Source organism: Myotis nattereri, assembly GCF_964212035.1.
Source record: "Myotis nattereri genome assembly, chromosome: 1".
In the NCBI taxonomy this organism is placed as follows: domain Eukaryota; kingdom Metazoa; phylum Chordata; class Mammalia; order Chiroptera; family Vespertilionidae; genus Myotis; species Myotis nattereri.
The window spans coordinates 48,595,904-48,613,524 of record NC_138075.1 but is presented as its reverse complement, the minus strand read 5'-3'; the positions used below and the strand labels follow the sequence as shown (position 1 = coordinate 48,613,524).

Here is a 17,621-nt window from a genome sequence, read left to right as displayed (position 1 = left end):
CCAAAACTATACCCTAGTGTATACTTCTCCCAATTCTTAAAAAATAGGGCCGAGGACTTTAAAAAGACAGTTCCTTATACTTAAGGAATGTGTTATCCCTGTTACCCTTACCCGCCTCCAAAAAGTCCAACAGCCCCTGCAGGTCAGACTTAGTGGGGCCCATTCCTTGCTGCGCACCTACGATCTCCTTTGTGGGCCAGTACAGTTGTAAACCATCCTTCTCAGATTCATTTCCTGTTTCCCACTGCTCCCTGCCTCCGTCAGCCAATTTTTACTACGTAGTTAATTTTTGACAAGATGAAAGTATACTTGAATGTTTTTATCGAGTCCTTCACCAAATGCCCTAATCACTTACCTTTCCCAGACAAAACTTGGCACAGATGAGCAAAGAGCTGAATGTTCTTGTATTCCTTTGATTCAAGGCCATAATCACAGCCCCCCGCTAACTGTATGTGCATTTCAGACTGTGTATATCATGTGCTCATGAGCTAAGAAAGTTGCTTTTGTTTAAATTAGCTTGGTTTTACTCATTTTACTCAATAGACATTTGCTGAGCTCATACTCTGTGCAGGGAATCCTGTTTCCCTGTACATAAGAAGCTTACAGTTGAGTAAAGAAGACAGGAATGTAGATAGGGAACCAGCATAGGCCCATAAGTGCGTGTTGTAATTTTTAGAAAACTTTCCATGTGTCTTGAAAACCCCATCACCCCATGATAAGCAGACATTCAAAATGGATGAGAATGAAGAAATAGTACCAGATTAATAAATTCCATATCTCACTTGCATATTTATTTATTTTGTGTGTGTTAATTCTCACCCAAGGATATTTTTCCCATTGATTTTTTTAGAGAGAGGGGAAGGGAGGGAGGGAGTAATATTGATGTGAGAGAGACACATTGATTGGTTGTCCCCTGCACAAGCCCCTGCTGGGGCCAGGGATCAAACCTGCAACCCAGGTACGTGCCCTTGACTGGGAATCAAACTCACGACCCTTGGGAGTGCAGGCCAAATGTTCTAACCACTGAGAAATATTGGCCAGGGCTGTTTGCATGCATAGTATTTAAACAGCTACCAATACAAGTGTATGTAATGGACCATCAGTCTTCCAAGTGTTCTGAGGCTTGTAGTAACAGTGCTTTCACCAGTAGGTGATCATTGAATCCCCCAGAAAGAAACATCCTATTTCAGAGATAGATACAGATAAAACAGTATCTGTACTGCTTTTGACCTAAGGAATTTGAAATTTTTCTTGTAGCAACCTTGACTTGTAAGAAATTCCAGGAGGGTGGGAACGGCTGGTGAGAGGTCTGGGGGGGGGGGAAAGACGTGTAATAATTTAAACAATAAAAAATTTAAATTTTAAGGAAAGGAGGGAGGGAGGAATTCCAGTAGGCTTATGTTGGAAACACTTGGGAAATTTGTCTTGGTCCCATTCCAGTGTGGCTGGTTACTCTGAAGGGATTTCTGAAAAGGGGCTGGGAGCGGGGTACTGGATTTAGGGGTGTCTGTATGGTATATATTTTAGAGCCACTGAATTTTGAAATATTTTAGTGCCTTTAACAGTCAGGGAAAGCCAGTGTGTTGAAATCTGTGGAAGAAAGGAGCCAAGTGAGAAAGCATTTGCTAATGTCCCGTCCTCCCAGTGAGCATGGCGTGTATGGATGTGTATATGCACAAATGTGGACATTCCGTGTGTAAAACAATGTACGCACATGTCCAGGAACTCCCAGAGCTTGCCAGTGCACTTAGGGGTAGCTCACCACAAGGCCCTGGCTTCCTATCTGAAATCAGTATTTCAGTCTCAGCCACTTCCTGAAGGCGCTACCCTCACTTCCCCCAACTCTGAACGCCTTTCACTCTCTCTGCCTAGGCCGAAGCTGATGTAGCTTCTCTGAACAGACGCATCCAGCTGGTTGAGGAAGAGTTGGATCGAGCCCAAGAGCGTCTGGCAACAGCTTTGCAGAAACTGGAGGAGGCTGAGAAGGCAGCAGATGAGAGTGAGAGGTGAGGACGTCTCACCCAGCCTGGTTTTTAGCATCAGCCTTTCCTCCAGGCGGACCGGGAGGGCTTCTCTGATCTTGGGGCTTAAGAATTTTGCAGTGTCTGGGTGGGATCATTTCCTCTTTTGATCCCAGGTGTAACTTTATTGGTTTTGTTCATTTAAGATTAGTGGTGGATTTATTGGTTTTGTTTATTTAACATGGGTGCTTTTAGATAAAGCACAGAGGGGCTTTCAACTCCAGGGTTAGTTACAAAGAAGAAAAAGACCCTCTTCCTGTCCTCATAGAGCTCACCAGCCAACAAGGGAGATGACGTGTAAACAAGAAATTCTAGGGATGCATAATGGTTCTTCATTCCTGCTGGCCCTGGAGCAATGAGGCATTTTAAAAAGATAACTGTTTTAGGCTTAAGTAAAAATGGGCTGTCGGTTTTCGCATAGTCCAACAAACAGGTGGAAGAGAAAACACAGATAAAACAGAAATATGCTCTGCAAAAGCAAATTGCTTTGGGCTTAGCAATGCTAATAAGACACACTCGCATATGTAAATGCAATCAGATACTTGTTTCTTCTGAGCCTGCTTGCTCCCACTGACTTACTGCTCGGAGATCCAGCTTTGTGGTAGTGAAGGAAGACCGTGGCCACGTAGACCAGCACAACGTCGTGTGTTTCAGAAGGCATTTTCTCAGCTGTTGAAGTTAATGTATTCATATTGCGTAGGAACACTCCGAGAAAGACTCCCTGAGACCAGAGAGAGCCCTACTGCTTAAGGGATGACACAGCAGTGTGGTGGCTCCAAACACTGCAGATCTGGGCTGGGACCCGGCAGGGGAACGCAGTCAATCATTTTGTCCATTTCTTCTTCTTGGAAGTGATTTTCTGCTCCCTGCCACATGGATAAAGGGTGATTTCAGACTGTAGGATTAAAGAAGCTTTTTAGCTGAAGTTTTCAGCTCATAATTCACTGCTGCTTATTGTTTCTTCTTTAACCAAGAGTTTTGGAATTCTTTAAGATGACTCACCATCTTGAACAGTGTACACTACACATACCAGGGGTTTTGTGGCTGACTTCTTCCTGAAATACACTTGCTAATGAACCTAAAAGGCGATGATCTGAATCTGGCCATGATAGACTTCGGAGTAAAAAGGAATGTCAGGATCTTTACTCCAGTCCCCTGATTTTACAGATGAGAAGACTAGGGCTCAGAGACTGGTCGGCCTGCCCAGCATCCCGCAGCCAACTTACGGCTGAGCCAAGAGTAGAACTCGAGTCTCCTGAAGCATATTGTAGGGCTTCATCAAAAAACAGTGGCTTCTTTATCTTACTGTCTACTTAGATTTTGGTCAGTGAATCCCATTTTAACATGAATTGTTATTCTATAAATCTGTAACATATTGTAAGTCAGTTCACATTTTCCAAAACTTAACACCGTACCATAGGATCCAAACATGCCTGTCAGCTTAGAAGATGGTGTCAGTCCTGACTGTCGACACCTCCGTTATGAAAGAGTTCCATTAAAAGCAATACTCATCATTTCTTATCTCAAGTGTTAGGTTGACCCATATGAACCTGCTGTTTATACAGGTTTGCCATGGTCAAATACCAGCAATTTCATATGATTCAGTCTAATATTTACATTTGTGGCTCGAGGTAAGAACAACTACCTTCTGTGTAGGAGGAAGTGTATGAAGATAAATAAGCTTTTGTTCTAACTTTGGTCCATTTTCCAGCCGAAGCTTCCCACGAGGAAAGGGAAGAAAATCGCATTATTTCTGTAACAAGTAAAGCATGTTGGTCTCTCCTGTTGCCCTGCCTCCCCGTTTCAGATGGGATCCTGACACAGAACCTTTCATTTCACATTAGATTCCTGGACAGTTTCACCAGGACCGGGAGCGTGAGGTTTCACTCGCAATAAACGGAAGGATATATCTTTCTGCCTCAGCATTAGAAACTCTTGCTTCATGGCTCGGGGAAAAAAAGTAGCTGTGTGCTCTGTTTTGGTCTGCTAGTCACACTAAGCCTCCCAAACCACTGCAGTGCAGGGTGTAGGTTTGTGGAGGTCAACTCTAAATCTGGGGTCTTGTTGCTCGTCTTCCTTTTCAGAGGCATGAAAGTCATTGAAAGTCGAGCCCAAAAGGATGAGGAGAAAATGGAAATTCAGGAGATCCAGCTGAAAGAGGCCAAGCACATTGCTGAAGATGCCGACCGCAAGTATGAAGAGGTCAGATCCTGGGGCCCAAAGCCTCTTGGGCCCCCCCCCTCCCCCCGCAGTGGCCCGGGGGTGGGGGACAGGAGCAGGGCACACACCCTTGCATTCTTCAGTGAAACTATCAACTCGACTCCCTTGGCAGAAATGGTGGTTTTGAGAAGCAGAGTCCCTTTGTCTACAGGACACGGTTCTTATTGGATCCTGCTGGGGGATCTAGGCTTCATCATGAAGCCGATCAGTAACACTGAGAAAGACCAAGGCTTCTCCCTCTGCCCCTCCCCTGCCCCCTAAAGACCAGGACAAAAGGTCTTGGCCAGGAGGAGGGAGCGTTGCCTCCTGTATCTGTGGAAGGAGCTTGCCTGCTGTCACCATGCACACAGTTCTTGGAGCGCTTGCCCTGCATGGTCCCGTCCAGGCAGCCTAGAGACATGGACCGTGTACTCACTGGGGTGATTGATCACAGAGGACATTTTCAATCTGCCCTCTCTCCTCAAGGCGGCATAATTCCGTTATCAGCACAGGTTCACAGTTAAGTCAGCCTCTGGTCATGTCCCCATGAACACCACTTCCTGTGATAACAGCAACATAACTGTTAGGGTTTTAGTTTTGCCCTTCATGCACCGTGGCTGTCTTGACATAGCTTTGACTCTCCTTTTTATTATTGTTATGATTATTTCCAGATGACATTATGCCCGTTAATTTTGAAATGATTCAGAGGATTCCTTCACTCAGGTTCTTTCTTTCACTGAATATAGATTTGACTTCATTAGCCATCTCCCCGGCTGAAATCATGTTAGCTTCCCTTGCTATTCTGTTGGCATTTTTAACCTCCTCCACAAAAAGGAGATGGAGGTACAGAGCTCTAAATGGATGCAGTCCTCAGGATTATTTTCAGTGTTTTCTTGGCAGCCCCTACCTCTTAGGCATAAAAACGCATCATTTCTCATCATACTGCTATTTTTGAGATTATGAATTTCATATTTCTCCCTTCTTCCACACTTTGGTTTGGCTGCTATGTAATTATACAGACTTCATCTGGGTCAGACTTAAAATGAGGCTGCCCGTTCATAACGAACCATTCTGGTCTCCTCCCATTGGCTCTCCTGGTGGAGAGCAGGTTCTCTCCAGTCCACAGGAAAGGGGATCATCTTATTTGTAGACAAGGTCTTCTAGGGGCTGATGGATCCATTCCCCACCCCACAACCCCTGACTCACAGCTGGCGAGCCCACGATGTGTGCATGCATTGTGTTTGTCCCGCCGCAGGTGGCCCGCAAGCTGGTCATCATTGAGAGTGACCTGGAGCGTGCAGAGGAGCGGGCTGAGCTCTCAGAAGGGTAAGCGGGCCCGGCGCCAGGACACTGTGTGTGGGGTGCTGCAGAGCAGTGACTAAACAGCATGACCTTCTGGCAGCTGCACATTTACCTGTCTCAGCTCCGGGCTCCTTACGTGCCCATTTGACATGGATGAGCCACGAGCCTAGAACAAGGAGGACGTGTGTGGGGTGTCCGTGTATGAATGCGTGTATCACTGCATGCCTGACCTGCACACTGATTTTGAGAATGGCCTTGTGCATTTCCTGTGTCCACTAACAGCCAAGTTCGACAGCTGGAAGAACAATTAAGAATAATGGATCAGACCTTGAAAGCATTAATGGCTGCAGAGGATAAGGTACTGATGGCTCATGTGTGGTTTTTAGGTTTAACTCCAACCCAGACATCTTTCAGCTTCCAGTGCCTACTGGTTCGTTTGGTGTAACAGCTGCACCTTCACTGCACCCTCTGCTGTCGTACATCTCGCTTCAAGTGCCGTCTTTGGGTTCTTTGTGCTCCTTTGTTTTTCCTTCGTAAATGCTCTTCGGCGCAGCCAAAAAAGAAGCCAGATTATCACACTTGGAAGTTGTTGGGTTTTGTCACCCTGCCTTTCTGCTTTTGCAAGGTTGGGGGGCAGTGTCCCTGACGAAACTGAGGGTTTTACTACCCGATGATTTGGCTACTTTAAGGCAGCCCTTGTTCTCTAGGACTTGGTTTTCATTTTTTCCCATCCTTCTCCTTTTTCTCTCCGCCTTCCTTTGGCTTGTCTCCCACCCTTTCTGCCTCTGGTCGAAAACGTTAGCAAATGTGCCGAGCTTGAAGAAGAGTTGAAAACTGTGACGAACAACTTGAAGTCACTGGAGGCTCAGGCGGAGAAGGTAGGCCAGGAGCATGGTGTGGGGGAAAAGGCACCTTTTAACAGCTGCTCGAAAGACACCCACTTTTTCTCCTCGGAGGCCCTGCCGATAAAAGCAGTAGTCCTTCAGGCATTTTTCGTAAATGGCATCATGTTGAGGTGATTTCCTGATGGTTATCGAATAGCAGATTCTCTTTTTTTTTTTTTTTAATAGAGAATATATTTTATATTGAGTATGTGAGTCATCTGTAACAATTTAATTTAAACCCAGTGCCAAATGGATGTTATCTTGTTCTTATCCCATGTAAAACAATAGGCAGGCGAACAGAGGCTGTATTGTAGTGTGCCATTTGATCTGGGAGGCTCCATTACCGCCTGAGAGATCCTCAACATCTGTTTGCTGGGCTGGCGCTTCCTTTGTATTAGAAGCGAGGAGTATAGAGTGAGCCGTGGCCTGACATCTGGAACGTTCTTTCTAATTACAGTACTCTCAGAAGGAGGACAAATATGAGGAGGAGATCAAGGTCCTTTCTGACAAGCTGAAGGAGGTAATGTTATGACTGCTTTGGGCAAAGCCACCTGAATTTTAAATGAGCTCATTTTCATGGAGCAGGTCAGGGCCTTTTCATTTTGAAGTTGTGCTGCTCCACGTCAGGAATAACCAGAGGTGGTCTCGGGGCTCTTGAGCTGTGCTAGCTGCCGCCTCTCACTGTGGTGACTGGCTGGCGAGTGGTTTCTGGCCCAGTTTATGGGTGCTGTGCCGGATTTCCATTTTCTCGTTTTTCCCTGTATTCATCGCTCCTGGAAACCTAAAACATCCCAATTTTGACCGAAACAAATTGAATCATTACAGGCTGAGACTCGGGCTGAGTTTGCGGAGAGGTCAGTAACTAAATTGGAGAAAAGCATTGATGACTTAGAAGGTAAGGTCTTAAGTTTTGTTTTCATTTGAACTCTTATGGTTGAGTATCGACCTGGCAAAACGATTTTCTAGTCCAAGTGCATTCACCTTGACGTATATTCACCTTTGCTCTTGCACATTCCTCCTGTCTGTCCTTGGGGTTTCATTCTGTGGCACTTAAACTCTCGGACCTGAGTGGCCTGCTCACCAGGTGACTGAGCCACCAGACAGGGCACATCTGTTTGGTAAAGGCAGATGCCGTCCAGTTTTACCTCACACTCCTTGGTAGGGCAAGGTTATTTTTCATTGTGGGTCAGATGGTTGTAGGTGAGAGTGACTCCAGTATGTTTTCTGTCGATAGTAATACCTCCTAAGTATCAGATGGTATGGATTTGTTCTTAGACACAGCCCATCTTCTTCCAAGTATGAATTCAGTGTAAGGGTTTGGGCTTTTTGTCATTAGTTATCTTGGTACTGAAAGGAGTCGGGGATAATAGGACCTCGTATTTTGAGATTACACTTTAGCATTTCTCCCCTAAGATATTTAGGTTTTACTGTAGCACCCACTCTGTGTCACAGAAATCCTAAATGTTGAGCTCAGAGGCTTGTGAAGGGTCAGCAATGAAAAAGAATGAAAAAATCAAGGCTAAAAAAGGTACTGGAGGTCAGTGTAGGCGATAACCACGCTAGTAGAGAGGAGAGAATGACAAAAAGTCACAGTCCATCCCAGGGCGGCAAAATACGCAGCCGTCACTACAAAAACCACAGTGCAGACTGGACACAGCACCACCGTAAAAAGCGTGGCTCCCCTCGCTTGTCAGGCCCTCTGCACCACGCGTGGGGCGGCTGGAGTGAGAAGACCACGAGTGGTGCACACGCACTAAGACATCCGTATCCCAGTGGTCTCGTCTGGTCGGCAAGGCCGTGGTTTGCAGGTGGGGCCAGATAAGGACAGCAGACTAGGGTCACACACTGTTGTTCCAGAACACGGCCCGTGTATATTTTTTCCTCTGTGTATAGTTGCCGTTGGCTGCCTGCTGCACTGTAATTACAATATAACTCTAGAAAAGAAAGACCTTCCATTACTCACCCAGGAGACATCCTTCTGTGGTTTTATTTAGAGCTAAACGTGGTTTACTGATAGACCTACCATATTTGTTATGATTTTCATATTGCGTCGTTCTTGTTTTATTTTCTAATGGGTTTTGTTCTTTTTGTTTTTGTTTCAATTCATTTAAAAACAAAACGCACGCCTCCTGCATTGGCCACCTGCTGCGGCACCACTTCCTTCATGCATTGCCCTTTTCTTGCTGCTGTGTTGGGATGGCGCCCGTGCCACCCTCACTCACCTTCCATCTCTTGATCACTCTCCATGTCCTTGCACCTCTGCCTTCCACTTCCTGGTCATAGACGAGCTGTACGCTCAGAAACTGAAGTACAAAGCCATCAGCGAGGAGCTGGACCACGCTCTCAACGATATGACTTCCATGTAAATGCGCATCCATCCTGCCTGCTCACATCCGTGCGCTCATGCTAATACGATAACCTCACCACTGCTCCCTTCTGGGCCTCCAGAATCTCCATCTTCGCTCCTTCCTGCTTACTCTTTCTGCATAACCTAGGCATAATCATTGGTGGTTGTTTTTTTTACATTCTACTAATATAAAGGCCAAGTAGATTAAGTCTGTCTGTACAAGTCATTTTCCCTTCAGAATCCATTCGTTTCTCAATCTCTAGGCTGGGTTCTTCCCACAAAGCAGTGAACTGGAATGTGAATGTCTTGAGTGCTATCCTGTCAGGAAATTAAACTAGGCTCAAGTAAAATGAGAAAGCCATGCAGTTGTACAGGAACTTCCCAAAGCACTATCCAAAAATGGTTTTCTGAGATCCAATTAAATAAAATACCATTTTCAAAAAAAGAAATATGAATTTAAGAACCCTAAAGTGCCAGATGACAGAGGCTCTGAGGGAAAGGAAATCGATCCAATACAGCTGTAAAATATCTTCTCTTTCTCACGGTTAAGAGCTGTAGGGAAATGAACCCTCTGCTGAGAAACCACGCCTTTCATTTCTGTTTACATAAAAGGAATTAAAATACTCCCAATAAATGCCACAACTTGTGTCAAAGAAATGGGGCATAAGCAGCACAATGTGCATTTGGGGGTTAACGGCCCGCTTTCACCCTGTGAGGTAGTGAGTGCTGGAGTCAACAGTCTTGTTCTCATGAGAACCTTGAGCAGACATGACCAATTTACACACCACTAACCCAACCGAAACGTTAAGCTTACTCTGCCTCTGCATCCTAACCCGGAGTGCTTCACAGAGGGTTCTCTGCGTTGTAATAATCTGGCACTGAATTCCGGATAAGCAGGAAATTTCATTTTCCTGGCCCACCTGTCCTTCCTTAGTAACCCATGCAGAGAAACGGAAGGGTGGCATGGGCCTGCTGCCTCACAGCTTACAGAGTCTCCACGTTACCCTGGGAGACATACATGCCGGTCACCTTGGAAACTAGAGAGCATGTCACCCTCTCTTCCTTCATTTGACAAAAAGAGTGTGGGTCAGATGATCTGTCTCCAGGGCCTTTTCCATAAGACCATACGTGTGGTGATTCTGTGTGGGAAATTTGAAGCATCAAGTACGATTAAATATTCTGAAAGATGGGTTGAGTTCAAAATTTGTTTTAAAATTCTGTTCATGGGTCTTCTTAAAATGGACCCTGACCCAGAGAGGCCCCGTGATGCCCCCGGTCCAGAGCCGGGGGGGCGAGGACCGGCCTCCCTCGGGTACAGCTGGCAGCGGTTTGCATGTCTGCTTCTCGCCTGTGCTTCCAGCGCTCCTCTCATGTTGGTCCGGGTTTCCTTTTTTCCATTGTGCCACTTTTTCCTTTTTCTCTCACCTTTTCTCTTCATGCAGATAAGTCTCTTTGCTCCACTTCTCCCAAGACCCCTTCATCAAGCTGGGTGTCCCACCTCTCTGCGCTCCGCAGTTGGTCTCTCCTCCAGCTGACCCTGTTCTCTCTCTTAGCATCCTGCCTACGGGCCGGGCACACCCTGCGCTTCCTATTGTACAGAAGCTCTTCAGTTCAGTGTAAAATAAACACTGTGTAAGCTATTCCTGTTTGCTATTCTTTTTACTTCACATTTTAGTTTCAACACTGAATAAAACTGCAAATCTGCTTCACGCATGTGAGGGTTAATTTTTTGGCTGCTGCTTTTTTTTTTTCCCCCCCCATTCTGAACATATATTAGTATCAAGAGTTTCTGAGACAGTAGTTCCTTGTGGAACTTTTTAAAAAAATGCTAATGCCCAGCTGGAGTGGCTCAGTTGATTGAGCGTTGTCTTGGGCACCGAAAGGTTGCCAGTTCAATTCCCTGTCAGGGCACATGCCTGGGTTTTGGGTTCAGTTCCTGGTTGGGGCATGTATGGAAGGCAACCAACCAATGTTTCTCTTTCACATCAATATTTCTCTCTCCCTTCCTCTCTCTAAGCATGTCCTCAGGTGAGGGAATAGTCAGTCAATCTCATGCCTGGGTCCCTCTCAGAGTTTTGATTTCCAAAGGTTAGAGTGAGACCCTGGGCATTTGTGTTTTTTTAGGGATTATGATGGCTCTGGCATGTGGCTCAGATTAGAACCTTTACACAGGACACTCCTTGTTGGAGTCGGAAGATGCACCTTGAGCAGCGTCTTCCTTTGCCAGAGGTTTAGTTGGGGATGTGGTGAGTCCTCTGCTGATATTGGATGGCCATGCTTCGGAGGACATGCCTGACCAATGAAGGGCTCCTGACGAAGGCTCCGCAGCCATCCCACATTGCTAGGACTTTACATGTTGGGAATGATGAAAAAGAACTTGGATCAAGCTATGTAAGTTGAGGTTATCGTTGATCCTCCTTTTACAGCACAAAGAACAGTTAAAGCTTTTTAAACCTTCATTTTGATCATGAAATGACTTCTCAAATTTTCTAAATCTGATTATGTTCAAGTTGAGATTTATTTTTGTGCTCTTAAGCACATCTGTATTCTTTAGAAGAGGTACATACATAATCTTTGCAATAATAACTGGTTTGGGTCTTTTTTTAAATTTGTGGACACTTTTAAAGTATAGTCATTAATGTTTCTTCCGCCCCCCCCCCACCCCCCACCCCAAAAAAAAAGTAGTTAGTGGGAATTGTTCAGAACACAATTACTTTTTATTTGGGCTTCACTATTTACTTCAAAAACAGCAATTAAGTGATTTTTTTTAAAAAATTACAATTCCATAATTATGTGGACTTTTGTTTTCTAATTTCCAACATTTCTCCCTCCTCAATAGTCTAGCTGTATTTCTCCTGTGTTTTAAATATGGGTGACCTTCATCTGTTTGTAGTTTTTTGTTAGCCTAAGAGATTTGATGTACCACTATTTTATATATTTGGTATACTCAATTTTTACTCAAATAAATTTGAACAAGCTGGAAATAATACCAGTTACTTTACAAAGACTTCAGAGCAGGTAATAAATACCCTATGAGGGCCGTAAAGTGTTTTAGTAATGGTATAGTAGACTCTTTAAAAATTAGATCCCGGACAATGTCTCTCCCTTGAGAATGTAAAGACTTCTGTGACTTCATGTTTTACTTTTCCTGAGGCTCCATGGGCCTGCTTTTGACTATGATTCCTGCCCTGTTCTTTTTAAGTTCAGAGTAACAGAAGTGGACTCCTCTGTGAGTAACCCTGCTTCCCGCAATAGGCACGACAAGTCTGCAGGTTCTGCTGAGCATGTGCTCAGTGCATTGTGCAGGCACGTCTGTGGTTTCAGAACCCTCCCAGAGACTTTCACGCTTCTATAAGTAGATTCTACGTGGGGAAATGGGAAACTGACAAATTGGAAAGGCAAATCTGGAATAGCCCAAGAAGGTATGGGTACAGGAGAGAGGAAATAGCAAGTTGATTTTACCAAGAAATTGTCAGAGCCCAGGCTTCCAGTTCAGAGTGCCAGGCCCTAACTCCAGCTGCTACAGGAGCCTCATTGGACCAAACCAAAGGCATGGCTGAGTCTGGGCACCAGAGGCCCCAGACATCTGGGAGGTAGTGGAGGAGGGGGAAACACGTCCAAATATATAACTGGTTCTGGTCCCTGCCCTCAGGCCACCGGGGCATACTAGCTCCAGGGCAGCTGAAAGGGGCAGGTCCCAAGGGGGAGGTGGTAGGGACAGCTGTCACGGAAGCTGAATTCACATTGATCCTCCGGATTCTCTAGGGTTTCTGCAAAGCCCTTGCATCCCACTTGGCTGAGCACTGGCTCACAGACTGAGCCATCCTGCCTGCCCTTGGCAGTAGTTCCCCATCTGAGAGTGTGATGTACTAGTGTGGTTAGATTTTGAAACCCCAAAACCTATGCCATATACAAGACACTGTGGAAGGAAGGTAGTTGGGATGTGGTAAAGAGATGAACCAGAAATGTTCTTTGCCATCTTGTGGGAAGATATATGAGCGAAGTGAGTCTGAACTAATAGATGGTATGTACAGTGGAACCTTGGTTCTCGAACTTAAACTCATTCCAGAAGGCTGTTGGAGAAGCAATTTGTTAAAAAACCAAATCACCTTTTTTTCCATTAGAAATAACATAAATGGAATTAATCCTTTCCAAACCCCCAAGTGATTACCTCTTTTAACCTTTCTAATATATAGTACATGTCTACTGTACTGTTTAATCTGCAAACACTTCTTTTCTTAAATTTATTGAATCATCCCCTACCAGCCTCAAAGGAATCACTTTCAGGAAATCAGCATGAGGCATCTTCGATTTTTCACATATCACTGCCTCTGATAGGCTGTCACCTGCTAGCTGCTTTTCCTTTATCCAAGTCAACAATAGTTTCTACCTCTTCCATTGCCTGGCATCGTTGTTTCTTTCACAACCTTAGCAACATTAGCACTCTTGATGGCCTCTTTATGTTTTAAAATTGTGCTGATCCTATTTGGCCAGCAACAAAAACATCCTCCCTTTTGTTGCCTGAGAGATGCCTTCTGTCATGATGAGGTGTCAGCCTCAAAGGGTTGTCGGGTCAAAAACCAAAGTTTGGTTCACAACAACTTGGTGGAGAACCAAATTGTTGGAGATGGGAGACGTTCAAGAACCGAGGTTTGACGGTAGTTAGAGTCAGAGAGGAAGAGAGAACAATTCTGACTGGGAGCTACCTGGAGGAGGTGACATTTGGCCAGGGTTTTGAATGTTCAGAAAATTTGGGTGAACAAAGAGGACAAGGCAAGATATACTTCCAGCTGGAAGCGTCTCCTACCATTTATAAGAGAGAGTTAAAATAAGAATTGATCAGTTTCCCACAGACATAGGCCTAGAGACTGGACATTTCCATTTTCCCCAGGGACAGGACTGCCAGCTTTCTGAGATCATTAAGTAGAATTTCTGGGTTCAGATTGTCACCATCGTTCGAAAAAATCATGTGTCCTCCAGGTTTTTGTCATTGTCTGGGTGTCCCCTGGATCCTCTTATGTAGACTAACTCCTGTGCTTGGCTTCTTTGCCATGTGGAGCAGATTACATGGCAGCCTGTAAAATTTATATTATGCTGATCTCTGTGTAGATGTTTGAGATTTTGTTCACTTTATACACATCCATCTAGCTCCAAACATAAATACCATCTTCAAGAAGTAAAGATAAATTTTAAATCAGTTTTGAGTGGAGATAAGTTCCGAAATTTGGCTATTTGAGTAGGTTGGCACACACCCTGTATCAGAACTGGGCAAGAGTTCAGAATGTGCACCCTGCATCATGGGGATTGGAGGACAGGGAGCTTAGTTCTGCAATTCAAAAAGTGTTAATGCAGCAATGGTAGCCCCTCTTGGGACTACCTGAAAGAAAAGCCAGCCCTCGGAGTGGAGATGAAAAGGGTAAGAGGTGAGCGGATATGGGCAGGTGGAGGTTTCGCCATAGATCTCCACTAAGCGCAGCAAGGAGTGGATGCCGTGCTGGGCTCACCTCCAGCCCTGCCTGGGTTCCTCAGGCTGTTGCCAGAAACTGGATTCGGCTCAGTTCATGTAGTGGTGGTAGCGAGGTGGAAGAAGAAACTCCATTCTCTCTTCTTCCTACCCTGTTGCTCCCTTTCCTTCCCCACCCCTCCCACCAAGAGAGAAATCCTGGCTCTAAGTCTGCCAGGCCTTTACCATCCACCTCCCTGGGCACAGGACAGATGAGCATGGGGTAAGGGTAACCTGTCCAGCAAGTAACCAGTGCCGGAGGCATCTGTGTTCTGTCTGTTAACTCCCTTTCTCCAAGTCTAGCTAACCTCTCTCCTTCTGCCTCTTCTCTTCTGCTAACCTGCTTGCTGACCTGTACAGATGAACTCTATCAACAACTTGAGCAAAACCGCCGCCTAACTAACCAACTAAAGCTGGCCCTGAATGAGGATTAAACTTAAGTGGGAAAGAACTTGGGCTGAATTCTAGGAATGGAGCCCATGGTCAGGAATCTAAGACTGTTATACTTTCAACTGTAGGGGTTGCTTCTGTAGAAATGAACATGGAAGGATTCAGCTGAAAAGCTGGTCTTGCCTGCATTTTCCTCTTATATCTGGAATATTTCAGTTCTCTTTAATCCTGAAATAGTTTTTATGGTAAAATACAATCATTGTGTATATGAATAAATATAACAATCAATTTAGCACTCCTCTTTGCAACAGAAGGTCCTCTTGTTTGAATTGATACATAATGAAGACCTCAAAAAAATTGTTTTCTATTTCCTACAGAGAACTGAGTCCTACTTTAAGTTAGAAAACCAAAGCAGAGGGGTGTGCATGTGTATAACTATATACATATATATATTATATGTGGGATGTAATATATATAATATGTATATTCCTATTACATACTCATATTCCTAACTTCTAATATCTGGTATAGTGTTTGAAATATTATTAAATGTACCTATGCTTGGGAAAAATAGCTTTTGAAAACAGGAGCTCATGTCAGAAGTCCCCGATTGTCTGAAAGGTATGCTTTTATTCAGTCTAACGGTGTTGCTGGAATCTAGTGAGAATGTCACGTGATAATAAATAGAACACTGTAAGAATAGTAAGAGAATGTCCTACTGAAGTGTGCATGAAACATGTTGATAACTTTTTTTAATGAGCAACCAAAATAAATCATTTCAAAAGTTGTCAGAAAACCTAATTTATGTCATCTGTTTTCTGTGAGATTGTGTTACAGCACAACTCCCAGACCATTAACTGCCTGTAACTCAGACGTGTCTGCTGTCATTAACTTCGTGCTGCCAGCACCTCTCCCTGTTCCCACAGCGCACGGCCCGTGGACCTTCACCAGCCCCGCCTGCGTGTTGTTCTCAGGGTGGAGTGCTGGTGGGGGTCACCCGGCCGCTCTGTGAGAGCCTTCTGTGCCTGTAGTTCCTCTGGGTTGCAGACGGCTTCCCTCTCCGTAGGTCCTTGTCTGGAAATGAGGAATGTCTTACAAGCATGCCTAGTCCTAATCATCTCATCCTGTGTTTGTGATTGATGTTTGCCTGGCTAAATGTACAAACCACCATTGTGTCCAAAGCGCAGCTATTCATGACTTAATTTTCTAATCCCACCACAGAGAAAGTGGCTCATGCCAAAGAAGAAAACCTTAGTATGCATCAGATGCTGGATCAGACTTTACTGGAGTTAAACAACATGTGAAAACCTCCTTAGCTGCGACCACATTCGTTCATGTTGTTTTTGTTGCTTTTTGTCTTATTTTGTGTTTTTGGTTTTTTTTTAACACCATGCTTACCATGAAACCCCTTAAATGCATTTTTATTTACTTTCACCACTGTCACAAAAACACCCACAAGTATGGCTGCATCATGGGGTGGGGAAACACACACACACACACACACACACACACACACACGAAGGCAGGCCCCGTCAGAGCGAGGGCAATTTCAATGTGCCATTTCCCAGGTTGACGTTGCCACACTTCCTAGAGAGTTTAGCAACACGGTATGCTTAGTCAGTCTAGCAATCCTCACTGGAGCAGAAAGATTCCCACTCAGAGTGCCAACGATTTAATCAATAGGAAGATTACTGTTGGAGACAATCAGGTGTGGATTGGTGCTACTTGAAACAAAAGGTCCCACTGTGGTCTTTTGTTCAATGTTGTACAATTTAGAATTCTGTCCAACACTAATTTATTTTGTCTTGAGTTTTACTATGAGACGAGACTATGGATTCTGTGTGTCCGAATTCATTAAAGCCAAGAGTTTGTAAGCCACACTGCTCTTTTAAGACTTCTATTTCCTTCTTATCGACACACTTGGAGCTCATTTCCATTCGTAGGATAGCAGGCAATGTGGATTTCCACTCTTTCTGTGTCCTCATGTTAAAGTGGAAATTTAGGCACTACATGCAATTGATAAAGAAAAAAAACATTTTCTTAAGAGTGATAACTACAGTAGCTCCCCTCCCTTTATCCACGAGGAATATGTTCCAACACCCCTAATGGATGGATGCCTGAGACCGTGGATAGTACTGAACCCTGTATGCTACGTGTGGTTTCCTGTACATACATTCCTTTTCACTTGGGGAGCACTTTACAGCTTCTCTTTGGCATATCTGAATTGCCAGCATCACCACTCTTGCACTTTGGGGCCATTAAGTAAAGTTAGGGTCACTTAAACACAAGCACTGTGATACTGAGATGGTCAATCTGTAACCAAGATGGCGACCAAGTGCCTAAAGGGCGGGGATCGTAGAGTGCGGGTGCTGGACCAAGGGATGATGCATGTCCTGGGCGGGACGGAATGGGACCACGCAAGATTTCAACACGCTACTCAGAACGACGCGCAATTTAAAACGTATGAATTGTTTATTTCTGAAATCTTTCACTTAATATTTTCCAACCATGGTTGACCTCAGTTAACTGAAACCAAGGACCACGAAACCGCGGATAAGGGGGGACTACTGTACATAAAGACATTGTATAATGATATGGAATAAAATGCACATTGTAGGACATTTTCTAAACTTGGCGGTCCTGTCGTTTGTATGCTTTTACTTTGTGAACTTTAGATCATGTGATCAACCTACCTTCTCTCATGAATGGTTTCTTAAAGCAAAACAATAAACCAAAGTCGGGAAAACTGGGTTCCATGTATTATCCTCCCAAAAACATTCGAGGCAACATCTCTTTTGGTCTGCTCAAGTGGCCAGCAAGCTGAAAAGACCCTTCCCCAAAACCTTTCTCCGTGTTGTTGGTGTTAATCTGCATACACATAGAGGCCTTTTGTAATTTTACTGGTTTGGAGATTGTCCCTCAAATATGAGCTAAATCTTCAGCAGTGGCATACACACGCAGCAACAGACTGGGTT

The 17,621-nt window shown here is 44.6% G+C and overlaps 1 protein-coding gene across 28 annotated transcripts in view; it reads left to right on the top strand.

Moving 5' to 3' along the window:
• TPM1 (tropomyosin 1) overlaps positions 1-17,273 on the top strand; it is a gene marked incomplete at its 3' end in the record, with an annotated part of 30,007 nt that extends 12,734 nt beyond the window's left edge. For 4 of the 28 annotated variants that reach the window (XM_081094534.1, XM_081094555.1, XM_081094554.1 and 1 more), the window contains 8 exons: positions 1,873-2,006; positions 4,106-4,223; positions 5,476-5,546; positions 6,325-6,400; positions 6,864-6,926; positions 7,232-7,301; positions 8,690-8,768; positions 10,196-10,466. In XM_081094534.1, the coding sequence (XP_080950660.1) occupies positions 1,873-2,006; positions 4,106-4,223; positions 5,476-5,546; positions 6,325-6,400; positions 6,864-6,926; positions 7,232-7,301; positions 8,690-8,768; positions 10,196-10,199 (615 nt within the window). Of the gene's footprint in view, positions 1-1,872; positions 2,007-4,105; positions 4,224-5,475; positions 5,547-5,804; positions 5,881-6,324; positions 6,401-6,863; positions 6,927-7,231; positions 7,302-8,689; positions 8,773-10,195; positions 10,467-14,616; positions 15,448-15,867 lie in introns of those variants that run through there. The other 24 variants (XM_081094537.1, XM_081094551.1, XM_081094556.1 and 21 more) reach the window with 11 other exon arrangements.
• Positions 17,274-17,621: the final 348 nt, after the last annotated feature.